Raw genomic sequence first — 17664 nt, 5'->3', positions numbered from 1 at the left:
CATGTTTTTAAGTTAACTATCTTTAATCATTTACAAGTAGGGGAAGCATTTGGTCCCTGGGTCCTAGTTAAAAAACCAGGAGAGAATATGTGCTACGGTTATCCACTGATTCCACCAGTGAAGTATATACAATGCTACACATAGCTGATGCATTTAAACCCATAATAAATTCATTCTCTCTCACACAATAAAGGCCACTTTGGAAAGGTCACATTCAGTACCCATGAAATTAAATTATGGTAAGAAATAAATTTCTACAGTTGATGAGTACTGAACATATCTATATCCAAGAAAAAGCTGCCAATCCTCACCAGCCTGGAAACACTGCCAAAGATACTTGTGATAAGTATGAACATGGATCTAAGGAAATCATACAATAAAACTGCAATAGTCAACACCTCACACACACTGCCTACCAGTCTCAGCAGTGCTCTTCTTGTTCAAAACTTTCAAGATGTCTTTGGTTATTTTTTTAATTACATGTCGAGCTTCATCTCGCTGCTTGCCAACACCATAAAGAACCACCAGGCGCTGATTACATTCATGACTTGCCGATTCCTCCTGTTTCCATTAGTGCAGTCCAGGTTGAAGAACAAACAGAAAAAAAAACACAGAAAAGCAAACAAAACATGTCAACACAATCCTAAATTTGTTGAATAAATAACAGCTTAACTTTTAAACCCAATTAATAAATAATTCAATGTATATGTTAAAAACAAAAAAATCCCCAGTGAATCTTTTGGGCAGAGATCATACACACCTTAAGCCATAGTGAAGGTGACCAAATTTGTTTTGCAAAGGACCTTCACAGCCAACTAGGCAATGAAATTGCAGTACCATAGGTATACATTCTTTTACCCAAACAAAAATATACTATACTTTTCCTAGTTCAGTCCTTAAATTATAATAAGCAAGAACATCCATACTTAGTAGCTACTTCTGATCATTTGCAGTTTAATATATCTGGAGATTCTGTATCAGGCATTAAAAGCAGCTGACCAATAAGTCAGATTAGATACATTATCATTTTATCGACATTTAGGAACATTATTGTAGTAGGTAAGCAAACTTGATTTAGAAAAGGACTAAAACGTCATGTGTGTAATGAGATAAATCTGATGATGCCAGCTAAATAGGTTAAAAAAAAAACACTTATATTGCACCTTTAGCATTGTAAAGTATCAGAAGGTAATTCATAGGACTACCATACAAAAATTAACTAGATTAAATCATGAGATATTCATCACCATTATGTGCCCTGTTGTATGATGTGGGTGATCATGGTCTTTCACCTGTCTTTAATCTGAGAAGTTCTAATAAGCTCTTTAAAACTTCTGCCTGTCCATCCCTTAATGTAACTCACAAATGTCATGTGCTGTCCACTGCACATAACATTTTTATTCCATCAATTTTTTCCTGTCACTGTAAGATGTTCAAGTTTCTCTTTACTCAGTGCAGTTCCCAGAAATTCCAGCTGCAATTTCCTGATTGATGATATCAACTCTCTTCTTATTCCGGCTTTTCCTAACACTTCCTCATTTGTTACTCTGTCCTTCCACGATATTTTCATCTTCCTGTCAAAAGCACATTTTTGCAGCTCCAAGTCCTCCCTCATTTTGCTATGATATTGTCCAACATTCACTTCTGTATGTTAGTGTGGAATACACATAGCACCGCAACACTAGTCTCATACCCATAAGCAGTTATGTTATTCTTTAGTATCTTGCTCATATGCTTGAAGTAATGCTAAATACTTAAAGTAATACTTTAAGTAATGCTAAATATAAAGTTAAAAACAGGAGTCACTTTGGGAGGAAATGCCATAGATCTCGTACTCAGTAACTGAGGTAACAACTATCTAGGGTGGAGTAATTAAAACAAGAAACCCTAGATAGGCCACTATGAGAAGAATGCAGACATTTACCAGTGCTATTGCACTACAAAAAACACAGAATGTAATGGTGGTACATAGTGTGAAAATGAAGGTTGAGATTTTAAAATTAGGATGCTGAAGTAGCTCAACAAGAGATGACTGGCAAAGCAAACTCAGTCCATCGTACGATATAGTAAAAGATTGGAAAGTGGAAAATTTTGATCAATCCTAGTCAAATGGTATTCAATATGACATTTCAATAACCTGAATCTACAACAAGAGACAAATAAGAACTATTCACATTTCTTTTTTCTTTCAAGTATTCTGTTGTAAGACCCATAGGAAAGAACAACAGTGGGAAAGGATCAAGCTTGGTTTTAACAATTAAAATGTCAAAAAGCCATTAGCTTTTCATCGTGAAGAATGGCTAGATGGCTCAACAACAGAAAGTAATTGCCACTAATATTAGAACGATCTCATCAAGACAAAGTATTTTCAAACATTTACTCTCATTATTCAGCCATTTTCCAACTAGTTCTTTTAGCAAAAACCGACCAAATACAACAAATTCTGATCTATTCTGAAAAACAAAAAAATGCAGATGTTGTAAATCTGAATTGAAAACAAAACTTACTTCAACTCTAGCAACAACTGAGAATAAAAAAGCTGAAGTCTCATAAACCTGAAAGATTAATGCTCCAACTGACCCAATGACCTTTTTTGAGATTTCCTGCCTGGCTTTGCAAAGGCCAGCTCTTCTATCCAAAAAATGGGCATATCTGTGCCCTGATTCATCAGAAACCCAGCCTGAACTAAAGGCTAGAAAGTCAAATTAGACATTACTCTTTAAAAAAGTACACAATAATATTTTACAAGTATAATCCAGCCCTACTTTCAGGAAAATATGCACATTTTTAAATTATAAACCTCATAAAAATGGATGAAAATAACTGTAAAACAAAATTGCAGCAAAATGTCCAGTTTTCAACCTTCTCTCTGGAACTATTAGTTTTCAGCAGGATACAAGCATTCAAAATATCTCTTAGACGATGCTTGTACTACCAAGTTATACACAAATAAGTTCCTTCCCAATGACTCAATAAAATTTAATGAATTACCACTATCATCAGAGATTCTGGCACATCTATCCAGATCCCAGACAATGCAGTTTTACACCTTATAATTTTTCGTAACAGAAATTAATTTAAAAAAACAAAAATTTTCAGCAAAATAACCCTTAGCACTTCACCTGAGGGATAGGAAAGTGTGTTGCATATTGTATGTGCCTGGGTTGTTCATACGGTGAAGGAAATGCATCATTCAATTTTTCTTTCTGTATTAGTTTCATGTCTTTTTCTGAGGCAGGTTTCTCTGGAGATGGGCTGGCTTTGGATTCACAGTGCATTGGGGGAGAAAACACCTACAAATTGATGAAATGAAAAATAAATCAATTAATGGAAACTGTAAGCAGATGTAGTACACAATATTTTATCCAACTGAATTTCAGCTTCAATAATTGCTCCTCTACCACGCCACTCCCCACATCATGTTGCTCTCACCCAAACTCTTCCTGAAAGTCATCCACAGTTCTTGATTCCTACTTATCTGTGATATTCCCATTGTCAAGGAGAGATTATAAACTCCCACATGAAGAATACCTATTTGAATGAAGTAGTTGAGAATAATGGTAGTATAGGACATAAGGAAATACTTATATATAAAAGAGGCAAGGAAGGAAGAAACCAAAATATATAGATAGAAAGAGTAAAATTAAACAGCACTTCTAATTGGGAAGCTTTCAACTTCATTATCCAAAAACCAAATCAATACAAATAATTATTAGGCTGCCATAGATGAGATCAGAAATCAACTTTCAAAGTTATCATGTTTATAATGTATAGATAATTCTACTACAATACATGATTTAGGTTCCAAAGAAACCTCACATTATAGAAAGTGCCATTAACAGGCTTCCAAGCACAGATTTGAACGTTTTTTTCCAGTAGCAATATAACCAACGCAGTCTGCATAATACAACTAGTTTTCCTTAATCTATCAATCATATTATAACCAATTTATGTTATGGAAACTGGCATTATAGCAGAACAATCTACACTAATAAGCTTTTACTAAACTGCAAGCAAACATACTTTTATGATCACTGATTATTGATCCATGTGTGTAGAGTTTCCAAAAAAAATCCTTTATCCTCTTAATATAGAGCTGCAGCCATATGTTGCATTATCACCCTGCAATCCCATTACTACATCTGCTTAGCAGTGAATCATATTTCATATTGTGTGGAAGAATTTCACAACTGCTTTAGCTTTCTTATGTTCAAACTTGATTAGCCTTTACAGAGGAATGAATACTGACTTTAAGTACACAGGTGGTACAACACCTTGTTTTCAATCATTTTATTTTGATATGAAATAATTTATTTCTGTTGGTGTGCATTTTCATAAAATCCAAAATCTCGTTATAGATTCTACGTGATCTTCCAAAGAACAACAACATTTAAATAATATCTTTTTCTCAACAATGAACACTTTAGTATACCAGCAAAAACCTAAAAATAAACAACAGGAATTCTGCAGATGCTGGAAATTCAAGCAACATACATCAAAGTTGCTGGTGAACGCAGCAGGCCAGGCAGCATCTATAGGAAGAGGCGCAGTCGACGTTTCAGGCCGAGACCCTTCGTCAGGACTAACTGAAGGAAGAGTGAGTAAGGGATTTGAAAGCTGGAGGGGGAGGGGGAGATGCAAAATGATAGGAGAAGACAGGAGGGGGAGGGATGGAGCCGAGAGCTGGACAGGTGATAGGCAGAAGGGGATACGAGAGGATCATGGGACAGGAGGTCCGGGAAGAAAGACGGGGGGGGGGTGACCCAGAGGATGGGCAAGAGGTATATTCAGAGGGACAGAGGGAGAAAAAGGAGAGTGAGAGAAAGAATGTGTGCATTAAAAAGAGTAACAGATGGGGTACGAGGGGGAGGTGGGGCCTAGCGGAAGTTAGAGAAGTCAATGTTCATGCCATCAGGTTGGAGGCTACCCAGACGGAATATAAGGTGTTGTTCCTCCAACCTGAGTGTGGCTTCATCTTTACAGTAGAGGAGGCCGTGGATAGACATGTCAGAATGGGAATGGGATGTGGAATTAAAATGTGTGGCCACTGGGAGATCCTGCTTTCTCTGGCGGACAGAGCGTAGATGTTCAGCAAAGCGGTCTCCCAGTCTGCGTCGGGTCTCACCAATATATAAAAGGCTAAAACCTAAAAATATTCATTTCTGCAAACAAGGATGAGAGGGAGCAAAATACACATAAACCACAATGAATAACATAAAATTGTACATGCAAAACAATAAAATAAACTTACAGCAAAATCAGCACTAAAATCACTTTTAACATCTTCAAAAATGGCACTGGAGTTGTGATCTATGTCCATACTTTCTGGTAAGCCTGTATCCTGAAAAGAAACACAATGGTATTCCATATGAGATTTACCCAAGATTTTTAAATCTGCTTGTCCTTGTTGATCATTGATTATATTAAAAATGCAATCAAAGACAGGAGATGAAGCGCATCCAATATCCTATCTAAAAATATAGCCCTACTTTCATTGCAAAGCATGAGAACAACACACAAACACAATGGTGGAGGAACTTAGCAGGCCGGACAGCATCTATGAAAAAGAGTACAGTCAATGTTTCGGGTCAAATCAAGCATGAGAACAGCAAGGCTACGTCCATATTTGCAATAAGGAGCCGTGACCAGTTTCCTGGAAGAACAGGATGGGTAAAATGGAATTGAAAGAGAGAATAAAGAGAGAATACAGATTCCAAACAGATACTCTCTAGTATCTTCTTTGGAGTGAAGAGGTTATGGGTTTAACAATTAACTTGCTCAAGTTCAGCAGAGTTGACTAGCTGTTGGTCTTGTTAAAAATGAGCCACCAGCCCATTTCAGAGATGGCCATTTCAAACGGCTATACTTAAAAAAAATGGTATTATACATAAACAAACAGGCATACTTATGAAATATTTAGGAATGGTTATGTGCATCTGTAGTTTTAAAAAGGCATAGTTCTACCTTCAACCAGTTTTAATGATAAGGCACTGTGCGGACTCATTGAAAGTGTTGCAAAGATATTAAATTTCTATTCAAAAATAATACAGTACTAGCCTATCATGCTTATTTTACTGAAAATTAAAGAAAATTAATATGTAACTTCACATTCAAATTTGGCATGTATTGATAGAAGTAATGTACATTTATAAACTAATTACTGGACACATGAAGAAATAATTCCTGACAATCACCCTGCTGCTCATATTTTTAAAAAAATACAACATATGCTGAAATGGCTAATAACAGGGAAAATATAAAAGCTTTGGCAGCAGTCTATCAGAGCTGATCCATACCATCTTTTGGAGAAGAACCTGAAGGCAGAAAGTACTCATTTGGGGCATTTCAATGTTCATCATCTGTAGCTCCGGTAATAACAATATGAACTGTGAAAATGCAATCAGACTGGAGATGAAGTGTATCCAATACCCTATCTAAAAATGAAGCCCTACTTTCATTGCAGTGCCTTGAAGAAAATAATGACAAAACAAAGAGATGGAATAAACTTGACCTTAACATCGCCAAACTGCCTGCTACACGTGACCGATGACAACATAGCTTTTGCGGAGATGAAGTTCCACTTTCAGATTTGTGGAAAACTGGTGCTGTGTTAAGTAAAAAACAGAATCTGTTTCTCAAAACCAAGCATGGATCAGATTCTATCAGCCTCAATGGAAAAAGAAATTCATCACAACAAAATCTGTTATCCCATAAGCCTGGCATATCCCTCAATCCTCCATTACTGTAAAGGAAGATGACCATGCTTCAACTGAGCATACAGGATTCACCAACAAGTATTAGTTTGAAGAAACTTATAACAATACTATTAATTGGAAGAAACAGAGCTGAACGGTCTCACAATGAACCAGACGAAAGCCTATAACCATACCAATCAATAGCATTCAGTCCAAACCTTACTACGATAATGTACAAACAAAAGACAAGTTCTGCATAATGTGTAAGGCAAAAGTGATATTAAGATCAGAGTTGATTAAGTGTGCCAATGAAGTGCAGGCTGACCATTCCTCACAGCACATAAATGGCTCCTCTGGGGAGAGAGTTAAGAGTAGCAAATTTCTGGGAATGCACGTAACAGATGGTTGCACTTGATCTCTCATCACCACCACTTTGGTCAAGAAAACACTGAAGCATCTCCAATTCCTGCAGAGATTGAAGCGAGCGAGGCTCAATCTCCCACACCCCCCACCCCCAATTCTAACCAATGTTTACACGAGCACCATCAAGAATCCACTGATCAGCTGCGTCCCTGTCTGGTATGGGAATTACAAGGCATATGACCACAAATCCCTACAGAGGATGGCAAGGAGTATTGTCCGGATCATCGGAGTTTGTCTTCCACCCATCAGGGGTATTTATCCAGAGTACTCTGAACACAGGGTCCTTAGTATCATCACTAATCCCTCCCATCTATCCAATAATCTCTATGATCTCTTCCCATTAGGCAGGAGGTACCATAGCATTAGGACAAGGACAGTTAGCATGGGACACAGCTTCTTCCCACAGGTCGAGAGACCATTGAACTCCCTGCCAACACACAGGTCTCATGTATAAATGCCAGTAATGTTATACTGTATACTTTTTTAAACTTTTATCATAAATGCACCTTATTATTTGTTAATTTATTTGTGGTAAAATTACTTTATGTGCTGTGTATGCACGTTATACATACTGCGCTGTGTACATTGGTCCAGAAGAATTTTTTTTCAGTTGGCAACAGTTTCATTTGCACGGTTGAATAACAGTAAAACTGAACTTGAATTTAGCATCATAGAAATTTACTCAAGCAGCGGCTTTGAGACAATTTTATCAAAGGACAGCCATAAAAGGGCTTTTTAATGCTATTTAGGAAACAATAAAAAACCTCTCAGACATAAAAAAATTCCCTAGGAAATTAAACGACTACCACTTTTACTAGGTGAACTATTGTCAGTGGGCGAGCTATCTATTCATAGAATCATAGAAATCTATAGCACATTACATGCCCCTTGGCCTACAATGTGATGCCAACCATTTTTTCAATATATGTATATTGCAATCAATTTATTTATTTATTTATTCTCTCTGCTAGATATGTATGGCATTGAACTGTTGCTGCTGAGTTAACAAATTTCACGACACATGCCAGTGATAATAAACCTGATTCTGATGTAACCCACTCTAGAAACTACCTAGAATTACCCTACTGCACAGCCCTCTATTTTTCTAAGCTTCATGTACCCATCCGAGAGTCTCTTAAAAGATCCTATTGTAACCACCTCTACCACCACAGTGCATTCCACGCACCCGCCACTCTGTGTGAAAAACTTACCTCTGACATCCCCCTTGTACCTATTTCCAAGCACCTTAAAACTATGCCCCCTTGTGTTAGCCATTTCAGACCTGGGATCAATGCCTCTCATCATCATATACACCCCTATCAGATCACCTCTCATCATCATATACACCCCTATCAGATCACCTCTCATCCTCTGTCACTCCAAAGGGAAAAGGCTAAATTCACTCAACCTATTCTCATAAGGCATACTCCCCAATCCATTCAACATCTTTATAAATCTCCTCTGCACTCTCTTTATAGTATCCACATTCTTCCTATAGTGAGGTGAACAGATCTGAACACAGTACTCCAAACGGGGTCTAAGGTCTTATATAGCTTTAACATTACCTCATCACTCTTGAACTCAATCCCACAGTTGATGAAGACCATCACACCAAACACCTTCTTAACAACACTGTCAACCTGCACAGCAGCTTTGAGTGCCCTGTGGATGCAGACCCCAAGATCTCACTGATCCTCCACACTTCCAAGTCTTACCATTAATATTATAATCTATCTTCAAATTTGACCTACCAAAATGAACCACTCACACTATCTGGGTTGAACGCCATCTGCCACTTCTCAGCCCAGTTCTGCATCCTAACAATGTCCCGCTGTAACTTCTGACAACCCTCTAGGCTATCCACAACACCCCAACCTTTGCGTCTCAGCAAACTTACTAGCCCATCCCTCCACTTCCTCATCCAGGTCATTTATAAAATTCACAAAGAGGAGGGGTCCCAGAACAGATTCCTGCAGAACATCACTGGTCATCGTCCACTATGCAGAATACGAACCATCTACAACCATCTTTTGCCTTCTGTAGGCAAGCCCATTCTGGATCCACAAAACGAGGTTTCCCTGGATCGCATGCCTCATTACTTTCTGAATGAGCCTTGCATGGGGAAACTTATCAAAAGCCTTACTAAAATCCATATACAGAGCAAATCTTCAACATTATGTACATGCATACTGCAGTGCAGGAGTTCTTAACATGGTGCAAGCCATTTGCTGTTACTCCTGACTTCTTACGGTGTCCCTAGACCTAGCAATGAAAGTAAGGGTACTCTGTAATGTACTGATCTGAGAGTGCAAATACAGCTCTTGTCAGGCCACAATTTTACATCAGCCAAGACTGGTTAATCTAGAGCAGCCCCATCCAATTGAATTAGGCTGACCTCTATTTTTTAAAAAATGTGGTTTATTTAGTTTAAAACTTTGGTTTAATTAACATTAAATATTTTAGTGCATGTCAATGTCAATAGAAATGTGCTAGGGAAATTCTAGGCAGTTTCTAGAGTAGGATACATGTGGGCCAAAGGGCCTATAATGTGCTGTAGATGTCTATGTTCAATTGTGTATGAAATTTCAATTATTTTAAACATGCTTTCATCTGTGTTTCTAAATGTCCGATCATATGAGGACTCGGTGCCATGTCCAAAAGGCTGCAATGGAGTACCAATATAAGGCTTCTGAAACAATGGAAATAACCCACATTGGCTACATACTAATCTTGGACATGCATTGTTGGAAGCTTTGGTAAAGGACACAGACAGGTTGGCAAGGTAACATGACATTTCAGTTGTTTAGAACAAGACTCACCTTCTCTTGTGCTTCAGAGATGGAATCAAATATTTGGAACATATATGAACATATCTAAGTTGATGACTGAGGCACAGCTACAAGAACTGCTACTTCACAACATCAGTGCTACCCATATGGAGCCTGCACATTCCTGGGATTGCACATTTGGACAAGCTTGGACTGCGTTCACCTGCACTGCACTGACACACCATGAGGACTGCTTCACCTGAGTGTCACAGGTCATGACACTCAGCTTCTTGGCCTATTAAATTTGAGATTAAACTTAAGCCTCTGAATGCAAAGTCAAAATTCACTTCTTCCTGTGACATCCATGAGCCCAGTTTAATGGTCAATCTCATCTAGCATAGTGAAGGCCAGTTAGATAACACCACAAAAATTTACATTCTCTACCATGATGGATATAAGTATATTGTTTCAGAATGAAGCTGCAAACATCAGCAAAAAAAATATTTTACAGTTAACTGACCATGATTGCAACCCAAAGGAAAGCTCAAAGTAGAAGACAGGAAATTACAAACAATAAATTTTGCAAACAATTCCCTTTTACCTCAAGTTTTACACTGTTATTTCCTTCCTGTTCTTTCCGATCTTGCTCTTCCACAGCATCATCTGCAGGTGAGCGCGGTCTGGGTACATGTTGCTCTGATGACAGATCTCCTCGGGATATCAGTGTGCACATATAGACGTTGTGCGAAAAGACATCGTGGCGAATCAGCTCACAGAACAATAGCACCAAGTTGGCAAATTCAGCCTTCTCACTTTCACTACTGGGATCAGCTGAAATGTAATGAAGATAAAGTCAAAGGCAACAAATGAACTACTATCAAGGTACCCCTTGACATGTATGCACCTCTCTGCCTTATGCTCATAACCCATCCTAGCACCAGCAATTCAGTAATGAGGAGACCGAAGGTAGTTGATGGTTAGAAATTTATGAGGCAAACATTGAGGGTAAAACAGCAATTCAAAGTAAGCACTTTACTTCAGTCTCGGAAAAAAGAGAATTGTATTTTCCCCAGAATTCAAAGGTATACAAAACTCAATACTCAGACTCCAGCGCTGAACTGAGGAAGTGCTGCTCTGTGCTTCTTTACTATGTTAAATAAGGACTTTATTTGCACTCTCAGGTAAACACAGAAAATCCCATGACAGTATTCCAAAGTAAAAAACTATTCCTGGTGTTTCGTCAATATGAATTACTCACTCAGGCCCAGTTCTGCTCCTATGTTTTACGTCTTATATCTCATTGCTGAATCTCAGAGAAAATGCAAATTAGTTCCTATGTATTTTACATCACAAATATCACTAAAGATACTATGTAAATGTTTTTATTAAATTAAAAGTGCAGAACTCTTCAAGATATCTGCAAGTACTTGTAAGTTCACTGCCCATTATTTCAACTCAAGTTTAAATTGTAGAATTAGTAGAAAATAAACAAGTGTTTTTAGTTACAATGTTCCAGAGCTCTGTGAAAAGGAAAGCTATGCCTGAAAACATAAGAGAGGTGGACAAGAAGGAAATGAAACTGGTGCACGTGGCAGAACTGAATATTAATAACAGACCACTGGTCAAGAATGGAAAAGAAATGAAGATTTAAACAATAGAGTGTAGCATGTGCTGAGGCCGGGAGGGAGGGATAGGTCAGGCCTTGGTGCACAAGAACAAAATGCTTTCACTAAGAATGGGGCTAGAAATAAAGAGATCAGGATCTGTTATATGTTGTTCAGAGCAAGGAGCAGTTGCTGAATAATGTCCAGAATGGAACAGCCAATAAAGGAGTAAATGAAACATGGAACTCATTGCAATAAACAGAGGATGATCAGAATTTCTTTGTCTGTGATGAAAGAAGAATGCTTTTTTTTCCCTGCAAACTAAAGGGGAGGGGATGAGGCAAATTAGAAAGCTATTCAGAATTAGAGTCATTAGTGTATTTGTTGTAGCACACTAGGTTATTTCATATGAGAAAATAGGAGAATTAAAAAGATTCGGAAGGAAGCTACTTATGATGGAGTTCACATGCACCTTTACAGGATTGGAAGCCAAATGTCTCCTCCCCTACTGTAATTTCAATCCATCTGAAAACATTCCTCCAATAGTAGTGAAGGACTAATTCCAAAATGTCAGTCACAAAATAGATATTGTGACTTCCGGGGTCGAGTATGGAGTGAGTTGGTGCGTGTGAGTGTGGCTCCCGATTTTTATTGAAAATCTACCTGTTTATCTTTGCCGAATGCTCGAGATAACTGGATATTTACCATTGTGAACAACGCGGGACACAGATGGACATTGAAATGGCAAGTAGAATGTACCTTCGAAGTAAAACTGGGGAAAAAGATAGCAAAGCCTCGAGCAAGAAGGCGGATGTTACAGTAATAGCGCCGCTGCATGCTGCTGGAGCTGGACCCGGACCTGCGCTACCCGACGACTTGGAGAGGCTTCGTTTAGTACTTATTACTGATATGATGCAAGCGGTGCATTCTGCCCTAAAAAGAGAACTTGAAGATGCTTTATCACCAGTGACTGCTACCATGGAACAAATTATGTCTGCTTACAAGACACACGACGAACGCATTCGTGGGGTTGAAGACAGCCTGAGTGATTACAGTGACTGACTGGTGAGCGCCGAAGCCGCCGTTGCAGCGTTGCAGAGCGAAAACGCATTTCTGAAGGGAAAGCTAGATGACCTCGAAAATCGGTCGCGGAGATCCAATTTGAGAGTGGTCGGCATTCCTGAAAATTTGGAAGGTTCGGACCCTGTTAAATTTATGACCGAGTTTTTTGACGAAGTGCTGGGGACAGATTTTTTCCCAAGTCCTCTCGTACTTTCGCGTGCTCACCGAGTCATACGTAAACCATCTGGTGTCTCTGGAGCCAAGCAAACGAGACCAAGAATGTTCCTGGTTTGCTTTCACTCCTTTCAAGATAAGCAACACATCATCAACAGACGGAAGCAGGAGTTGTATTTCCGCGGACACCACGTGTTTTTTAATGAAGATTTTAGTGCGGAGCTGGGTAAAAAACGAGCAGCTTTCAAGGAAGTGAAATCCCTGCTTTACGGGAAAGGGGTAAGGTTTGGCCTCTTGTATCCTGCCCAGCTCCGGGTCATGCATCAAGGTAAAAAGCATTATTTCGATACACTAGAGGCGGCCAAAGAGTTTTACCATTCGCGCTGGGGAGAAGAAGAACGAGAAGAGCAATGACTTTTTTTTAGGTTATTCATGCAGCATGGAAGGGGCCTCATGCCAAGGCAAACTGTTAATTTTCACAATCCACTTCTTTGTTCATTTTTTCCAGTTTAATTTGTGGAACGCGATCGGGTCGAACTGCTATGCTGCCGGAACTGATTAACAAAAACTTTCAACCAGCAAAATGTAAATATTTGGGATTTATATCTCGGGTGTTTAAGTTGCCCAGTGTGTTTTTTTTTTGTTTTTAATGCTTAGCTTGACCTGTGTCATCTTTAGCCTATATGTTATATTAAAGGTAGTATAAGTGATAGGATAAATTTTAAGGAGGGGAGCCACCCTAGATTAGATTGAAAGTTGGGCTGTATGGGGAACACCTTGGAAGTTTTTTGTTGGGTACTGCCTGCGATCATCCTCAATTGGGGAGGTAGATCTAGGTTTCGGGGGTTAATTGGGTTTTTTTGTTTGTGTAAAGGGGTGGGGGGAGTGTTTTGGGGGATTACCATGGCAGTTTATTCTTTTGTGTGTTACGGATTGATCAGACTTTCTTTTCATTGTGCGTTATTGTGTGCAACTTATACCCTTGCACTGTTTTGGATTGTAGGCCCTGTGTGCCTTTTGCTATGGTTAACGTGAGGCCACCCTGTGAGGTTTATTTCTTGGAATGTAAAGGGGCTCAATGGTCGGGTTAAAAGAGCTAAAGTTTTCTCTCATCTGAAACAATTAAAAGCAGATATACTATTTCTACAAGAGACACATTTAAGAGTGGAGGACCATAATAGACTTGGTAAAGCATGGATTAGTCAGGTTTTTCATTCCAGATTTAATAGTAGGTCCGGGGGGGGGTGACAATATTAATCACCAAAAGAATGCAGTTCACACCATCTGATGTAATCAGTGACCCTAATGGTCGCTTTATTATAGTCTCTGGCTCTCTCTTTCAGATACCTGTTATTTTGGTAAATGTTTATGCTCCTAATTGGGACGATGTCCAATTTGCAAATAAGGTTTTGTCATTAATACCTAACCTGAATACACATAAGCTAATCTTTTCCGGAGATTTGAACTGTGCTATTGACCCACTGCTTGATAGGTCTTGCCCTAGGGGAACATTTTCTGGTATGGCAAAGGCCTTCTCGATGTTTATGCAACAAAATGGTTATATGGAGCCTTGGAGATTTTTGAATCCATCAGTTAGGCAATTCTCTTTCTTCTCTCATGTTCACCACTCCTATTCCAGGCTAGACTATTTCTTTATAGATAATTCCTTGATACCTATGATTAGACAAATTGAATACACTGCTATAGTTATATCTGATCACTCGCCTGTGAAACTGGACCTATGTTTTCCTTTAAACATTAGAGAACGGCCTCTGTGGAGACTTAACCCCCTTTTGCTTTCTAATGAGAAATTTTGTAGTTATATATCGGCTAACATTGACATATTCTTCGAGACTAACAAAACTGAGTCAGTATCGTACTCTTTACTTTGGGAAACTTTAAAAGCTTACTTGAGGGGTCAAATAATATCTTATACTTCACATGCCAATAAAGAGCGTAGGAAGGAAATGCAAGTGTTATTGAAATCTATTTGGGACCTGGATAGAAAATACTCTGAGGCACCCACTGAGGAATTATATAAAAGCCGGGTTGATTTGCAAGCGAAGTTTAATCTTCTATCTACAAACCTATCAGAACAATTAATTCTTAAGACACGTGGCCTCTATTATGAATATGGTGACAAGGTGAGCCGGCTTACGGCTCATCAGTTGAAACGTCAAGCTGCATCACAACTTATTCCCCAGGTAAGAGACATGCACCAGAACTTGACAAGCAATCCAAAAGAGATTAATAACATCTTTGCAACTTTCTATTCCTCTCTGTATGCCTCAGAGTGCCCCTCAGATAAAACAAATATGGAACGTTTTTTTAGATAATTTGGAAATACCAACTCTTGAACCAGAGGAAGTGGAGAACCTAGATCGGGCTCTTGGGCAGCAAGAGATTAATAATGCCATTATGACTATGCAGAGTGGTAAGTCGCCAGGTCCTGATGGTTATCCAATAGAATTTTATAAGAAATTTAAGGATAAGCTCACACCGGTCCTTCTAGAAGTGTTTCAGGAATCTTTGGATAATGGCTCCTTACCGCCTTCTCTTTCACAGGCAGCTATTTCACTACTTCTTAAAAAGGACAAGGACCCGACTCAATGTGGATCATATTGCCCCATCTCACTTTTGAATGTAGATGTGAAAATTTTGGTTAAAGTGCTTGCATGTCGTTTAGAATGTCCCCTTCGCAAGATAATTTCAGATGATCAAACAGGTTTTATTAAAAATCGCTATTCTTTTTTTAATATCCGTCAACTGGCTGATGTGGTTTATTCACAGAGTGATTCTCCAAGTCCAGAGGTTGTTATCGCCTTGGACGCAGAGAAGGCGTTTGATAGAGTGGAGTGGGTATACTTATTTAGTGTTTTGGAGAAATTTGGATTTGGCAGAATATTTATAGCTTGGGTTAAGCTATTATACCACTCGCCTTTAGCGTGTATACAGACAAATTATTTTCGATCTGACTATTTCCCATTAATACGTGGCACTCGCCAAGGCTGCCCACTGTCCCCTCTTCTTTTTGCAATTGCAATTGAGCCTCTTTCTATTGCAATTAAGTCAACTACATTATTTCAAGATGTTAGAAGAGGGGACATGGAACACCGTGTTTCCCTATATGCTGATGATCTCTTACTTTATGTTAGCGACCCTATAGGTAGTAGTCCTGCTATTGTGTCATTATTAGGTCAATTTGGAGCCTTCTCTGGCTATAAACTGAACTTTCAAAAAAGCAAATGCTTTCCCATTAATAACTTAGCCCTACAGATCCGACAGGAATCCTTGCCCTTTCCTTTATCTTAAGATGGTTTTGTATACCTAGGAATACATATTACTCGCTCTTTTACATCGCTGTTTGAAGCTAACTACAGACCTCAGGTTAGCCAAATGAAGGCTGATTTCGAGAGATGGCGCAGTTTACCCCTTACTATAGCTGGGAGAATTCAGTCAGTGAAAATGACTATACTTCCTAGATTTCTCTATTTGTTTCAGTGTTTGCCAGTTTTCTTATCTAAGTTATTTTTTAAATCAGTTGATCAAGCTATAACCTCCTTTATTTGGGAAAATAAGGTCCCAAGGGTTAATAAGCGCATTCTTCAAAGAGGTCGTGACATAGGTGGAATGGGTCTTCCCAGCTTTATTCATTATTACTGGGCATCGAACATTCAAAAAGTATTATTTTGGCTTCACCGGCCAGATATAATCTGGTGCCTGCTTGAGTCACGGTCTTGCCACTCCTCGTCTCTCCCAGCTTTGGTGTATTCTTCCTTACCATTGAAATCCTCTCAATTCACATCTAACCCGGTCGTGCTCTCCACCCTCAAAATTTTTAATCAATTTCTCTGCCACTATAAGTTCATATCAGCTTCAGTTTTGGGCCCCATTCATAAAAACCATTTATTTCCTCCCTCCACATTCGATTCAGCTTTTAGACAATGGGGTTTGAACGGTCTTATGCGCATTAAGGATTTGTATACTGATAACATATTTGATAGTTTTGATAACCTGCGTGGTAAGTATGGCCTTCCGCATAATCATTTTTTTAAATACCTGCAGATTCGCCACTTTGTCAAGGAAAAATTTCCCTCTTTTCCTGTTCTACCACCTGCTATGTTATGGGAAAAATTCACTCTTAGCTTTAACAATAAAGGGCTGATTCCTGAACTATACTCTCAGCTGATGTCTTTGGGAGTTCAAGATCTAAACAAAACTACGAGTAGGTGGGAGGACGACCTCGGTATGGACCTTGCGGAAGAATATTGGGCAAAAGTATTGAATAGGGTTCATTTCTCATCATCATGTGCGAGACTGGGGCTCATACAATTCAAAGTTTTACACAGGGTACATTTAAGTAAAGCCAGACTTGCAGACATATACCCTGGGACAGACGCTGGCTGTGACAGGTGTTCCTTCTCTCCGGCTGGTTTAATACATGCATTTTGGTCATGCCCTCGGCTTGATGACTATTGGGCACTGGTTTTTAAAATTATCAGTGAGGTTTTGGGAGTGACACTGAGACCTTGCCCGCTTCTAGCTGTATTTGGTGTGGTAGATGATGATTTGGGTTTAAATGCAAGCCAGTCGGATATCATTGCATTTACATCACTATTGGCCCGTAGGAGAATTTTGCTGGTTTGGAAATCTGCCACTCCCCCAACTGCTGCTGCTTGGTTAGAAGATGTAATGTTTTTTCTGAAATTAGAAAAGATTAAATTCACTTTGAGGGGGTCTGTGAAAAAGTTCTATTCGAAATGGCGACCTTTCTTATCATATTTTGGGAGTCTTAAGGAATTACCTACTAGTTGAGGGCATTTGATTGTACTTAGGAAGTTGCCTCCCATTTAACACACTTATAATTTACCTCACAGGGTGGTTGATGAATTGTAAATATGAGTGTATTTTGGATCATCTCACATGTTGCAGATGTGT

The 17664-nt window shown here is 38.9% G+C and overlaps 1 protein-coding gene across 2 annotated transcripts in view; it reads right to left on the bottom strand.

Annotated features, from left to right (window-relative positions):
* The window catches only part of med12 (mediator complex subunit 12), a 177336-nt gene that overhangs the window by 96295 nt on the left and 63377 nt on the right, over nt 1–17664 (bottom strand). For both annotated transcript variants that reach the window (XM_063060861.1, XM_063060862.1), the window contains exons 13-16: nt 10488–10717; nt 5252–5341; nt 3123–3293; nt 417–561 (exon numbers count right to left, since the gene is read on the bottom strand). In XM_063060861.1, the coding sequence (XP_062916931.1) occupies nt 417–561; nt 3123–3293; nt 5252–5341; nt 10488–10717 (636 nt within the window). The remainder of the gene's footprint in view (nt 1–416; nt 562–3122; nt 3294–5251; nt 5342–10487; nt 10718–17664) is intronic.

This window comes from Mobula hypostoma, chromosome 10, assembly GCF_963921235.1.
Source record: "Mobula hypostoma chromosome 10, sMobHyp1.1, whole genome shotgun sequence".
Lineage (NCBI taxonomy): Eukaryota > Metazoa > Chordata > Chondrichthyes > Myliobatiformes > Myliobatidae > Mobula > Mobula hypostoma.
Note: the sequence above shows the minus strand (reverse complement) of the source record. Positions and strands in the feature narration are given on the sequence as shown.